Source organism: Pyxicephalus adspersus, chromosome 1 (genome assembly GCF_032062135.1).
Source record: "Pyxicephalus adspersus chromosome 1, UCB_Pads_2.0, whole genome shotgun sequence".
Classification (NCBI taxonomy): domain Eukaryota; kingdom Metazoa; phylum Chordata; class Amphibia; order Anura; family Pyxicephalidae; genus Pyxicephalus; species Pyxicephalus adspersus.
Window position 1 is genome coordinate 8,636,351 of NC_092858.1, and position 13,352 is coordinate 8,649,702.

Below are 13,352 nucleotides of genomic sequence, written 5' to 3' on the forward strand. Positions count from 1 at the left end.
GACAGTCATGTGATCAGACAGGTCTAAGCAGGAAGTCATGTGATCAGACAGGTGTATGCAGACAGTCATGTGATCAGACAGGTGTAAGCAGGCAACCATGTGATCAGACAGTAAGCAAGCAGTCATGTGATCAGACAGGTGTAACCAAGCAGTCATGTGATCAGACAGGTGTAAGCAGGTGGTCATGGCGGCCGATATAACGGAGGGAGTCAAAGTCACACTTTATATCTCCCAGCTTTCCCAATCCAGCTTGGCTCCGTTCTGCACAAGAACATCTTGGAAAGGCGAGATATTTTCCCCATCATGTTTGCTGTTGTCTGGCAGCCTTTTCATGATATTAATGACAAAAGTCACCCCAACCCCTTCTAAGCCCATTTTGCAGTGAGTTTGACGTCAGCAGGGGAGAAGCTGGGGATGAAATAACTCTTCATATTTGCAGCGACCTCTTGATGAGAATCTCCAAGCGGAGAAAGTCGGGCAGATAACAATACGCTGACCGGCGCCAAGTTCCTGCAAGAATCTGGAAGAGAAGGGAGTTTTTCCTCTGGGAAGTTTGGCTCCACAACATGCTGCAGCTTTTTATAGAGCAGAACAATTCCACAGTCCACCAGGACCTGAGAAATTATTAAGTGTGTTTTTCGTGGAAGGGATACGTACAAAAGAATAAGAAATGCCAAAAAGCCGTCACACCTGATTAAGTTTGAAAACCCTGAAAAAAAAAATGCAGCAAAGGACTGTCAGAAATCACAGGAGAGGTCTTAAAGTGCACCTGTCACTGTGATTGGCCGGAAAGGAGGCAATTTGTCATCCAGCCTGACAAATATTTAGCAATTTAGGTAAATTGTTCTGTATCATGGAAAACATATGGGTGATAAATGATTTCCTGGAGATCACGCTTTTTCCAAAAAAAGTTTTTTTGGATATTGAAATTTTTATTACTGTTATCTAAGTTTCGTTTCTTAAGTCGAACCTGGTCAGATGGGAAATTGGAAACGTATTGTTCGGTATTCCTGGGGTGGCCACATCATTTCTTGTCTGATGTGGACACTTCCTATTGGCTCTTTGCGGCAGGGTCTTTTTTTTTAAATAGACCAGAAGATGATATTGGCAAAAAAGGGACCAATACATGGACATGGAAGCAACTCTTCTTTCTTTCTTTCTTTCTTTCTTTCTTTCTTTCTTTCTTTCTTTCTTTCTTTCTTTCTTTCTTTTCTCTTCTTTCTTTCTTTTTTTCTTTCTTTCAAAGATAAAGAAAACATTCTTCCAAAAGATTGGGTTTTCTTTGGTGGTTGTTACGGGTATGCCCCCTGGCAGGTTGCATTGGTTTACCAAGGGCCCTAAGTCTAAGTGTCTCCTGCGAGGGAGTACACTAGTGGCCACTGGACTGCTTTGCTGCTGGGAGATCACCAGTTTGCGGCCCCTTGGTTTCCCACCAGGGATGAGCAGAGAACAGATGGCTTTGGTGCAGGGACAGCCAGGTTGGTTTGGTAACAGTAGAAGGTTTAGAGACCCCCTGGCTGGGGTAGAGACATCCAGTAGGTTACTGAGTATAAAAACAGAGAGGAGGTGAAGGTCAAAGTTGGGACGATCCAATGTTGAGGCTGGTGACAAGCAATAATCATGGCTAAGAACCTCTATACCTTCTGCTGTTACCAAACCAACCTGGTACGCATTCACTGGCTTTCCCTGCACCAAAGCCATCTGTTCTGTGCTCATCTCTGGTGGGGAACCAGGGGGCTGCAAACTGGTTATCTCCAAGCAGCAAAGCAGTCCAGTGGCAGGCACCAGGCAATACTCATGGTCAATATATTCCAAAGTCAGGGCAGATGGCACGCAATAATCGATATCAGGACAGGCCAAGGCCAGGGCAAGAGAGAAACCAGAGTGAGGTCAGGGAAAGCCAGGGGTCTGTAATCAAGGGAAGAATATTGTTAAGAAAACAGCATGTAACAAACTGAACATCCAACAAACTGCATCTAGAACTAGAGGGTCCTAAATAGGACTTGTGGCCAATAGTAGGACAGGATCATGAGCAGGAATTAAACTGCTCATTGGCTGCAGGACTCTCTAATCCCCTTCAGCTGTGCACTGTGTGCCGGGGATGCTGAGATGGAAAGAATGCATAGGACTAAAGGGATGCTGGGGATGCTACAAGCTGCTAAACAGAGGAGCCATTAGGGCTGCACAATTTTTGTGACAAGAAGTGAGACCTGTGAGCGGAGTGGTAACAGGGATGCGGTGCTTTGGGACTGGTGGGGGAATTTTGCCCCGAAGATGTCCTTTGCACTTGGCTTCCCATATCTTCATAATGTAATATCAGTCCATGACAGTCACCACCGTAGCAGCTTCTCCTAACATTCTTTATTCCCTGTGAAAGTGCACAATCATCTCTCTGGAGAGTAGATTAGGAAGTGTTGCTGTTGGAATTTGAAGGGTTTTTTTTTTCTTTGTTAATGGAAATGTTTACCATTCCTTAGCCACTGCTGCTCCTCTCCCAGCATCTGCTCTCACGGGGTAAACTCCATCGAAGAACTTCAAAGACCCGAGGAAGACACTGTCTGGGGGGAATGTGTTTTATGTGTTGTAATCTCAGTGAGTTCACCCCCACAACACAAAGTACAGCAATTAATATTTCAGATTAGAACATGAAGTAACACTAAAATCCATCACAGCATTCTGAGCCAACTGGGAGAAATTCCTCCTGAAATGGGCAGACTTCCAGCATTGCAAGCTGGGAAATAAAAAGGATTCATATGAAGAAAAGGACATGTAGTATGCAGCATTGCTAAAACATGGTCTTAACTTAATAGACTTAGCAAAATCGCTTAAATAAACCCATTGTGTGTTATTCATATTCCAGTCTTAAAGTGGAATTGTACTTATTGGTGGGTGGTGAGCTTCAGCCACCTGGGTGCAGCCATCGTGCAGAGATAATACTGTCATCATTGAGACCTCAGAAGGGCCTTCCCCACCAACTCCACAGTGGACCACCAAGTTCATGGCGATCCTCTGCCCATTGGATGGCCACTGATGGAAAGAGAAGCAATGTAAATGTGCGTGTGCTGGGGTTACATTGCCGCAGTGGCTGGTTCTCTGTGCGGCACTACCATGGCTTAACACTACACGGTGCAGCATAGAGCTGCAGCAAAAAGCCACCAAGAACCATTGCATGTCTCTTAGCACTACCTCCTGGTGACTTTCTTGCTTAGATAGTTTCTTTAACTTCCTTTGCAGATGTTCAGGTATGAAGTTGGTTTACCATTTACCATTTAGTTTGCAAAGTGCAAAAATTTTATACTCAAGTAATCCACTGTCTTTCTTAATTCATCCCAACTGTTCCTGATTTAAAGACTCTATATCTGCATATATCCAAACTGCCCCTAAAAGGGAGCGTGGCAGGGTGGTGCCCATTACCTACCATACATTGAGTTAAAAAGTTCCAAACGTTGAGAGGTACCCCCATACTGCACCCCCTGGTCTTATGCATTACCTAAAACTACCCCGTTTCTATGTAACCAATTCTATGGCCTCCTAATGACTCACTTTATGACACCCAAGCCCTTCTAAATATACCTTTGAACAACTTGATGTTCCTGTAATGAGGACCTTAAGAGTAGGCTGGTAATCCACTTTAAAGTAACACCAATCTGTGGTTGGGCCAAATCATATAGCACTGACAGGGTTGTGCTTTACAGTTTTTGTTTCCAATCGAATTAAAAAAAAAATAAAGTTAGCCTTTAAAGTGAATCTCTATACAAAGGTTTTGAGTTGCCCCCAGAGGTAAGAGAACATTTCCAATGGGGCACCCATTACCAGGACAACTGCTTTCAGTTTGAAAGATTTCCTATTTCTTCTGCTTGGTCCTTGGGACAGGAAACACAGGGTGGTGTTTTAAAGCACTGTAAAGTCTGAACGATGAGGAGCTCATGTCTTTCTGGAGTAGTTGTGGTGAGAAGACGCCATGCATTTGATGGCTAGGTATATTTATCCTGGTACCATAGTGTTTTTGACTTTGCTCCCCCAGGAGGTATTGGGTATGTTTCCTATGCTGAGATAAGGGAGAGTCACTGGTTCTTAGCAAATAGTCTTAAAACTAAGGGGTAGGTAGAAATCATGACAACCTTGGGCAGTTTATCAGAAGAGAGTTGTGAAAGGGGTTGGTCCTTCTACCTATGCCTCTAAAGTAGTTCACAGCTCATGAACAGGGAAAGAGGATTCTTCTTGTTGAGGGAACTTCTCTGTCCCGGCACTGTGATCATAAAGCAAGCCCAATTTTTACCTTGACCACTGGTCTCTCCCTACATAAATGAAGAGCACCTGTTCTAAAGGTTATGTGAATACTACATTAGGGGAAGCAAGTCGACATTGACTACAGAAGGATTAAAAATGGGAGCACAGGGAGCACAAGGTGGAACAGTGAGAAGCCCATGTTCAAAAGATGTCCAGTTCCTAAGAACGAGTAAGCATGAAGGGCAATAAGGACAACAATAGAGGCGTGTGGTCCAATGGTTTCAACTTAAATTTGCAGAGTATTTCAACTTATATTTGCACCACTCTACCATGGTGTACCAGTGGATAAGGATTCCCTTCTTTTGTGAAGCCAACACATCATAGCATAATGCCCATTTATTCTACCCCATACCCCTCACAGTTTGCCATGGTTTATAAAAAGCACTGTACAAGTAAGGATTGGATTTTACAACTCTTGGTTTACCAACCCTTTATAATGTGAAGGCCTACAGCAATTTATTTATTAATTGATAATACAGGCGCTGAATATGCTTAATTGTTGCTCCAACTATTAGAGATGTTGCGACAAGGCTGTAGCATGTATGGTTAGCTCTAGGCACCACAGCAATTTCCTGTCCTTTCTGGTCTCATATATTTCCTGTTAGTTATGAATGGAGGTAAATAACGGTCATCAGTGACCTCAAAAGTGCTTTGAGCCAATCACCATTACGATTTTGCAGCTGCAAGGATTATATCAATCAGTGAGAGCTGCCGGCAATGGAATTGTATCCAAAGTCCCATTTTCCCAAATGCTCTCTGTGGCTCTTTCCTCTGACCCCAAGGTCACTGCTGTGTCCTGGAATGCCATAGGGGTCAAAGTATGGAGTATTGCACAGAATGAAGGCATATGCAGCTGAAAAGTTTTACAAAGGCTTTAGTGCTGGATCAGAAGCAAATTAGCTAAAATGAGCCACCAAAAAGTTGGTATATGATACCTTCTATTACAGGGAATTGGCAATTGTTTAGGAGTCCCTTTAATAATATCCTGGCAAGGACTCTATCTGCATGGAGTGTGCAGGTTTTCCCTATGTTTTCGTGGGTTTCCTCCGGGTACTCGGGTTTCCTCCCACATCCCAAAAACATGCAGTTTGGTAATTGGCTTCCCTAAAAAAATAGGACATAAGACATTAAATTGTGAGCTCCTTTGAAGGACAGCTAGTGACATGACTATGGACTTTGAACAGCGCTGCATAATATGTCGGCGCTATATAAATACTATAATAATGTAATGCTTGAAAACCTGTAAACAGCCTTAGATTTTAAATGATTGTTATCATGGAATTTGATGGATCCACCGTCATGGACCAACAGGCCAGATGCTAAAGTAGTGTAAGCCAGCAGACAGATGGTCATAGCTACAGAGTTTCTAGATCAGCAGATGGACCAATGACTAACAGATAAGCATACAATGTCCAAAGAAAAAAGTAAGGCTGCGTACAAATGTGCAATAATTGTCGCTGGAAACTAACAATCCACGAAAGATCGTTCGATAATTGTTAACAAAAAAAATGCACAGCGACTGGTCAACGCTGCCGCCGAACGGGGAATCTCACTGGAAACCAACGACTTTCCCGGCGGATCTGATCGGGCAACAATCATTCGTAATCTATTGTGTGTACAGTCGTTCAGTGATCGTGGATACACTTTCTCCGGTACATTTCACTTCCTGCATCATTTGAACGATCGTATCTAGTGTGTGTACACTATTGGTGGATTATATTTGAACGATCGTATCGTTACAGCATGTACAGCATTGTGCAGAATACGATTGTTCAAAATAATCGGGAATAATCGTGGATCGTTCGTTTTCAAACAATAATTATTGCACGTATGTACCTAGCCTTAGTCAGAGCATGAACAAACAGAAGCCTTATAGACCAGGCATGAGCAGACACTGACCTTATAATCAGATAAAGGGTAAATGTCCAGCTTTTCTGATTAGGGTAGATGTGTCTGGTAGAGATCTAAACTGCGTCGCTGACTAACCAGCAGACAGGGAAAGTATTTTGCTGATTATTGACACAACCACTTGGGTCTTAATCCTAAATGTGGAACGGAAGAAGGAGGCCAATGGTTAAATACCGTGAGGAATTAAAAACCTCCACTCATTCTCTCCCTTCTCTGCCCATCTATTCTGATTCATTAGTAACTAGCAATAGGTAGTCCAATCATGGCAGTTTAAAATCTCCCCCATGCCTGTCCGTGACCACTTTATGGCTATAACGGGTTACCACATTTTCCTACACATTATTATTATTATTATTATTAAACAGGATTTATATAGCGCCAACATATTACGCAGCGCTGTACATTAAATAGGGATATTGCCTTCAATAAGCCTTTGTTTGCTTTCTAAGCTATACAAGCAAAATACTGTATACATGTTGTGTTTCTTGTTACATTTTGCAGTAAAATGTCAAATCTTCTGTAAGACATGTGATTGCATTACGCAAGAACATCTGCTCTTCTTCCATGTGCTGAGCATTCATGTGAAACAGATGTTCCTAGAATTCTACAACAATTAGCACAAGCTCCCCCAGCTTTAGTCATGGGGATTTCACCCGTTCTTTTGTGCCACTTCCAGATGTAAGAAGCCTTGATGATCAGCCTGTAATAGATTAACGCAATGTTTAAACACAGTGTGTGGAAAAAGAAAAGAATTGCCTTGGATGCAATAATATAATAAATAAAATGTGAGGAACAAGCATGGGGCATGGTAAATATTAGGGAAAACCCTAAGGAAGGAAAACAATGATATTTAAAAGCTTTCAAAAATAAATTAAATTAAATACTGTGTGTAAAATTAGCAATTATTTTATTTTCATGCTTCACAAAGAAATGAGAGAAGAAGACATTTGGGAAGTGTATTTGTAAAGCAGAGTGTTTCCCAAGCAGGGTTCCGCCAGAGGTTGCTGGGGGTTCCTCCAGCAATGAGCAGTTTGTTCCTCTCAGTTTAGGAGACACCAATGGTTTTTTTGGCTATCTATAAGGGTGACATTCTTCCCACTGACCACCACACTAATGTACTGTGAGCTGTGGCTATAGTAATTATAGAAGGGGTTCCCCTAGAAAGTTATTTTAAGGGTTCCTCTAGGTTAAATAGGTTTGGAAATGCTGGCTTAGCAATAGCTGAAGATGGAGGAATTACATTGAAACTTAAGTTTTTCAATACCTTGGTGTAATATAATTAATACAAATATATGAACAGGTAAATTATAATCCTGAAAATGTGATATACTATGTGGCCAAAATATTGTACACACCTCGCAAATATGAGCTCACGTGGTTCAAATGATGGATACTGCTAACAGGAAGCATTTTCTTAAAGCGGAACTAAACCAAAAACAAAAAAATCACTCTTACCTTTAATACCACAGATCCCTCGATGGCACTGGTCCTTCCCATGTTCTGGTCCTACGTCATCCTAGAATTCCTCTTCGTATCGGCGCTGCTTCTTCCTCCAGAGGAAGCACCAGGTGCTGCCATCCTTAGTTTTCTCTTCGGTCTTCTTTCTTCGTCACCCGATCTCGCACTGCACAGGTGTGACATTGGGTGACGTAGCCGCTGTGAAGGGACAAAAAGAGAGCTGATCTTACTGCACATGCGTGAGGAGGAAAAATGCGCAAAAGGAGCAGCCAGAGCCACCCAGGATGTGTGACGTAGGTATCCCAGGAGGCTCCCATTAGAAGGATTGTCTACCCTTCTGTGTAAAGTAAAAATGTTGAGTTTAGGTACAATTTAACCCCAAGGATTACTGACCTATGCCTGTTCCGTCGCAGGGAGCTGCCATCTACATTCTTCTTTTCTTCCAGAACATGATCTTTGGCCATCTTGATTGGCCATGTCGGGTTGATGTAACTCTGTAGCGGGCGCACGGGAGTTTGTTCATTCCCAGCACGCTCATGGGAAGCCGAGATTGCTTGGCTCAGCAAAATTTGACAGCTGGGTGGTGTTCAGGCAGGTAAGAAGAGTTTTTGCAGAAACTTCATCACCTGTCCCTTTTCTGCAATAACCACCAGCCTGAATTGCATATGATAAAAGCAGGAGTTTGGTTTCAAATGATAGACAGTTGTGTGCGTTTGGGCCCCGTATGTACAGTGGTCCCCTGACATCATTCAATAATCTGTCATGACAAATTGATGAATGACCATTCTGGAGCAATCGCTGTACACTCTTACGGAGCAGGGTACAGCAGGGTGCTGCTCGCTCATCTTCTCCGCTCTCCTCTTCTTAGAACAGAACGGTGCTGTGTGTGGAGCCCTCGTTCATTCATCTGTCACTGGAAATGATGAGGAAAGACCATTTCCTGTGTCAATCATCTGATGTCCATCCAAATTCTGCACAGGGCTTTAGTCTCTTCTCCCCATTGATCACACTGCCAGGGAAGAGGCTGCAGTTGAGGCTGATCTACGTCACACATTTGTGAGAACAGTTAAGAATTAATCAAGCAGGAGTCCATGATTGAACAAATAAAAATGGTTGCAACAAAAGAATCAAATTAGAGAAGTATAAAAAAATTAACATAAATCTATAGCAGCTACCAAGCTTACGGAATGCTACAACTGATGATCCATGATTTATTGGCAGTGTTTATGGGTCCACTAAAAAACCTTGATAATAAATTTGTATGCTATTTCTGTAACCTTTAAAACATAGAGCCATAGATCTGCCAACATCTTCGGTTAAAACAGTCGTAGTGGGACAGTATCGCCCTAAAGAAACTTTATAAGTTCATGAAACAATGGTAGGGTGGTGGCTGTCTGGCCAGCAAAGTTAAGTCAAGCAAAGCAAGAAGTATTATTCTGAATTTCAAAACCACAAATCACAAGTTAATAGTTTTACATTAAGCACAGCATGTTTGTGATTAGATGACAATCGTGAGTACTGAATTAGGAAAACAGCCAATTCAGTTGATTTTTATTAGAATGAATGTCTCGTATTAAAGGAGGCTCTTGTTGGCTTGGAGTTTTTGACTACAAGCAATCAAGAGATTCCAGTTGAATGGTTCTGCAGATTTGATTTTATTCATGCAATGAAAATGTTTTTATCATCCTCAGTTTGTTATTATCATATTGTTTTAACTTTCTCAATATTTCTCTTTCAACCAGACAAACATGGTAGCATCATGTCAGAACAAGTCGCTGCTGCAGGTTCCATTGGAGCTTCACGTAGGCATTCGGTCCCTCAACCTTTCAAGGAACAATTTGAAGAACATCACCAAGAACCCATTGTCCTACTATTCCTTCCTGGAGTTTCTGGATCTCAGTAGCAACAAAATAAATTTCATTGAACCCAACACCTTTGTGAACATGGTTCACTTGAAGGAGATCAACCTTTCCGACAACAACTTGGATAGGTTTGCCTTTAAATCACCCGGATTGGGACTTTTACCAAATGTGCAAAAGTTGGACTTGTCAAGAAACAGCTTGTACACGGACATGTCAGGGAGTTTTATACAAAATGCCCCCAACCTTCGTTACCTTTCCTTAGCAGGCAATAGCATCATAATGATTTCCCAAGAGACTTTCTCAGGAACCCCTCTTTTATCAGAGGTAGACCTTCATAATAATATTATCATGGACATCGAGGAGGGCTCTTTCGACCACCTTGTGCATCTCAGGAAAATTAATCTGGTCATGAACTCCATTACCTGCATATCTAAATTTAACCTCCATCAGCTTGAAAGCCTCAATCTCGGCAAAAATAGCATTCGGACATTCCACACGTTGGATTCAGAAGAAGAATACTATCTCAAACATGTTGACTTAAGTGACAACAAACTTGTACATTTCCCTATTTTACCAACTGTTAACAATCTCATGACCTTAAATCTATCAATGAATCTCATAAGTTTTGATGAAAACTCATCTCACGATGAACTTGCTTGGTTAGAAGAAGAAGAACCATCAAGGAATACTACTATGGTTAATTTTTTCACACTTACCCATTTAGATTTAAGCTACAATAACATAAAATCTATACCAGAAGATTTTTTTAGCACCATGCCCATGCTCAAATTTATAAACCTGAGCCAGAACTGCATGGAATATTTTTCATTTGGCAACGTCGTTGCTTTGAACTTTTTGGAAGAACTTGACTTAAGTGGCAACTCCATACAGAATATGTCACTAGCTTCAATCTCTCTACCTAATTTGAAAATACTTCACTTGCAAAATAACCAGCTGCAGTTTGTTGAATCTAAAATCTTCCAAAGACTACCCAGCATTAAATATATTAATCTACAGAGCAATAATGTTGAGCTGTGTGGTCTCAACAGTGAAATGAACACTGAAAATATAAAGAATGAGAAGTGCCTATCGTTTTTTAACATTTCATCTCTGCAACATTTAAACCTCAGAGAGAACATGTTAAAAGTCATCCCCGAACGTGCGTTTTATGGAACCTCATTGACTTTTCTAGATGTCTCCAGAAATTTTGGACTTGTTATAAGACAAAATGCTTTGAAGGGGTTGGAAAGATCTCTAGAAGTCCTACACTTAGAAGAAAGTGCTATCTTTCAGTTGAATGTTGACCTTCCTCTTCTAGTCCATTTAAGATATTTGAACTTGTCAGGAAATAGTTTAACCTGGTTGCCTACGTGGAACAGAAACTGTCAATTAGAAACGCTCGATCTGAGCAACAATAGCTTCAGCAATCTGAAGGACAGCAATATCCCGATATTGGAGAACACATTAAAAACTCTTTCTTTGACTGGGAATCCATTGAGTTGCTGTGAAAACAGTTGGATCATCCATATGGTCAGAAGAAACACTGTAACCATTAATCATCTTGATGCCACCATGTGTTTTAACTCTAATGGCCAGAAGGAAGAGATAATTCTTGGGCAGGCTAGTTTGGAAAACTGTGAAAACAACGATGTAAAGAACACGAACACAGTTATAATTTTAACGGTTGTCTTGGTTTCATTGGTGACTGCCATTGGCGTTGGATCTTTGGCTTGTTACTGTAGACAAAAACTTAACCAGCAATTTAAGGCTTAGCTTGAAAATCTCCTGTTCCTCATTGTGTTGGACTTATATGAAAGACTCAACAATCATTCCTCGGCCGAAACAGTTTTAAAATCCACAGTTCATGTTTTATTTTTTACCAATACATAGCTATAAAAAAAATTGATTTTAAACCTAATTTTCATCAATGTTGGTGAGACAATTTCTATCAAAGCAAGAAAGGGTTTACTTGGATGCATTTATACTTTATTTTGTACTTCCTATGGTAGGTTACAAAATAAAGGAAGCTTTTTTGGAAAAATGGTTTTCTAGAATTCTTACAATTTGTGACCAAGAGCTGATATTGTATGTATGTTGAAGCTACACAAAAGTATCCCCCTTCAAAAAACCATTCTTTTAAAAAAAATGCAGTTTCATTTTATGTTCCCAAATGGAATTCTACACATATACGATGGTTATCCTTGTAGAAAAAAAAAATATATATATAATATATATATATGTATACGTTCCAAATTCTACATATGCAAGTGGGTTTTCTCTTTTGATGTCCTCAGTATACAAGACCTAATCAATGCTGCCTGCAACCAACATTCTATGGTTAAACCAAAAAAACAAAAAATGATTTCACCTCAAACTTTTGCAATGAATTCCTTTGACATATATCATAATCAGCATTTAAAACTATTGATTTCCTGAATTCCTTCATCTCTCAGGGATTAAACAGGCACACACAATCCGTAATATCTTGTGTCTCCCCCTACAGGTAATTCTTAAATATTCAATCCAGTTGGTTTCCATCATGTGTTTTTGCATTGGATGGGTTGGGGTTTCGGATGGAAGTCTCTGAGATATAATTGCAGACATAAAGTGATTCAAACCTTACTGAAACCCAACCACATCCTAATAACTACAAATATATATTCAGTATTTTCCTCAGAATGTTTCTTAAGCTGGGTGGGAAGAAGCTGTAGCAGGGTGGTAGGAAGCTGTATTGTGACCCAACTTCAGTAACCACCCAAATACAGCCAGGTGGTTACTGAAAAGTGCCGGGTGGTGCACCCAGCTAAAAGGGGCTGGGGGGAACATTGACATAATTCCAAGTTGGAATATCTGAGTTCCTGAGTATGCCAGCCATGATTACTATTGAACTGTTTAATATATTATTATAATTCATAGACTATAATAGTAGGAGCCGAAACACACAATGGTGAGCAGGAGCTACCAAACTTTCCAGATTGACAGGTATTGAATCACGACACCGAAATATCAGTGTAATATTTCTCCAGAAATATAAAAAGCCAGGGCCTGACTCAGCCCATTGGCCTTTATCTATATCTAAAACTTCACTTTTGATTGAGCTGACCCTCCAGAGGAACCATTCGTAACCAGTTGGCCTCCCATTTGTTGTTGACTTACAAGGTCCATGGCCATTTTTCCAAATGTTCCCTAATGAATGGTTTTGCAGGGGTACATAAGACCTAAAAAAATATTTTAAGGATTCCTTTGGGGAACTAGTAAAATGAATGTATACAATCCCATAACAATAGTACAAATTACTGCAATTGTCTATATGCCTCCTCGTGACATGGAAACAGCAATGTGCAATTCTTGGAAATGTGATCATGTTAGGATATTTATTTTTTTAAATGAAATTAATAAATCAGCATTATTTTGTGTAATTAAAACACCAATGATTCAGGGAATGGCGTTTGATATCTGGAATTTTATTTGAAGACTTTGAAGGAGAAGGTGGGGCCAAACATATTGGTTTAAAAGGGGCAATTTAATTGTATTTACAGTAAGTATACATGTGAATTCTGGTTGTAAAGTAATTTCTGACTTTTTTACTTTCTTGTTGCTCCATAATTTATTTTGTCTCCCAGTTTGATGATCAGTTGCTTTTTCCTGATCTTGAGAAGATTTCCCAACAAATACTAGAGGAAGGAGCCAATCCTAAATAAAGGATATTTTTCTGCCTCATCCATTTACTGAGGCCATTTCTATAGCCAACCATGGGCAAATAACAGGGGAGACTCGAGTAGCTGGGCCCTAGCTCATCTATGTCTTTGGGACCTAGTAGGCTACAAGGCCTGA

General features: G+C 40.6%; 1 protein-coding gene across 1 annotated transcript; it reads left to right on the top strand.

Moving 5' to 3' along the window:
* Positions 1-9,376: 9,376 nt before the first annotated feature.
* Positions 9,377-12,961, top strand: LRRC32 (leucine rich repeat containing 32). Its single transcript, XM_072401758.1, has one exon. It carries the CDS (start codon positions 9,405-9,407, stop codon positions 11,289-11,291), a length of 1,887 nt encoding a protein of 628 aa, XP_072257859.1. The 5' UTR covers positions 9,377-9,404; the 3' UTR covers positions 11,292-12,961.
* Positions 12,962-13,352: the final 391 nt, after the last annotated feature.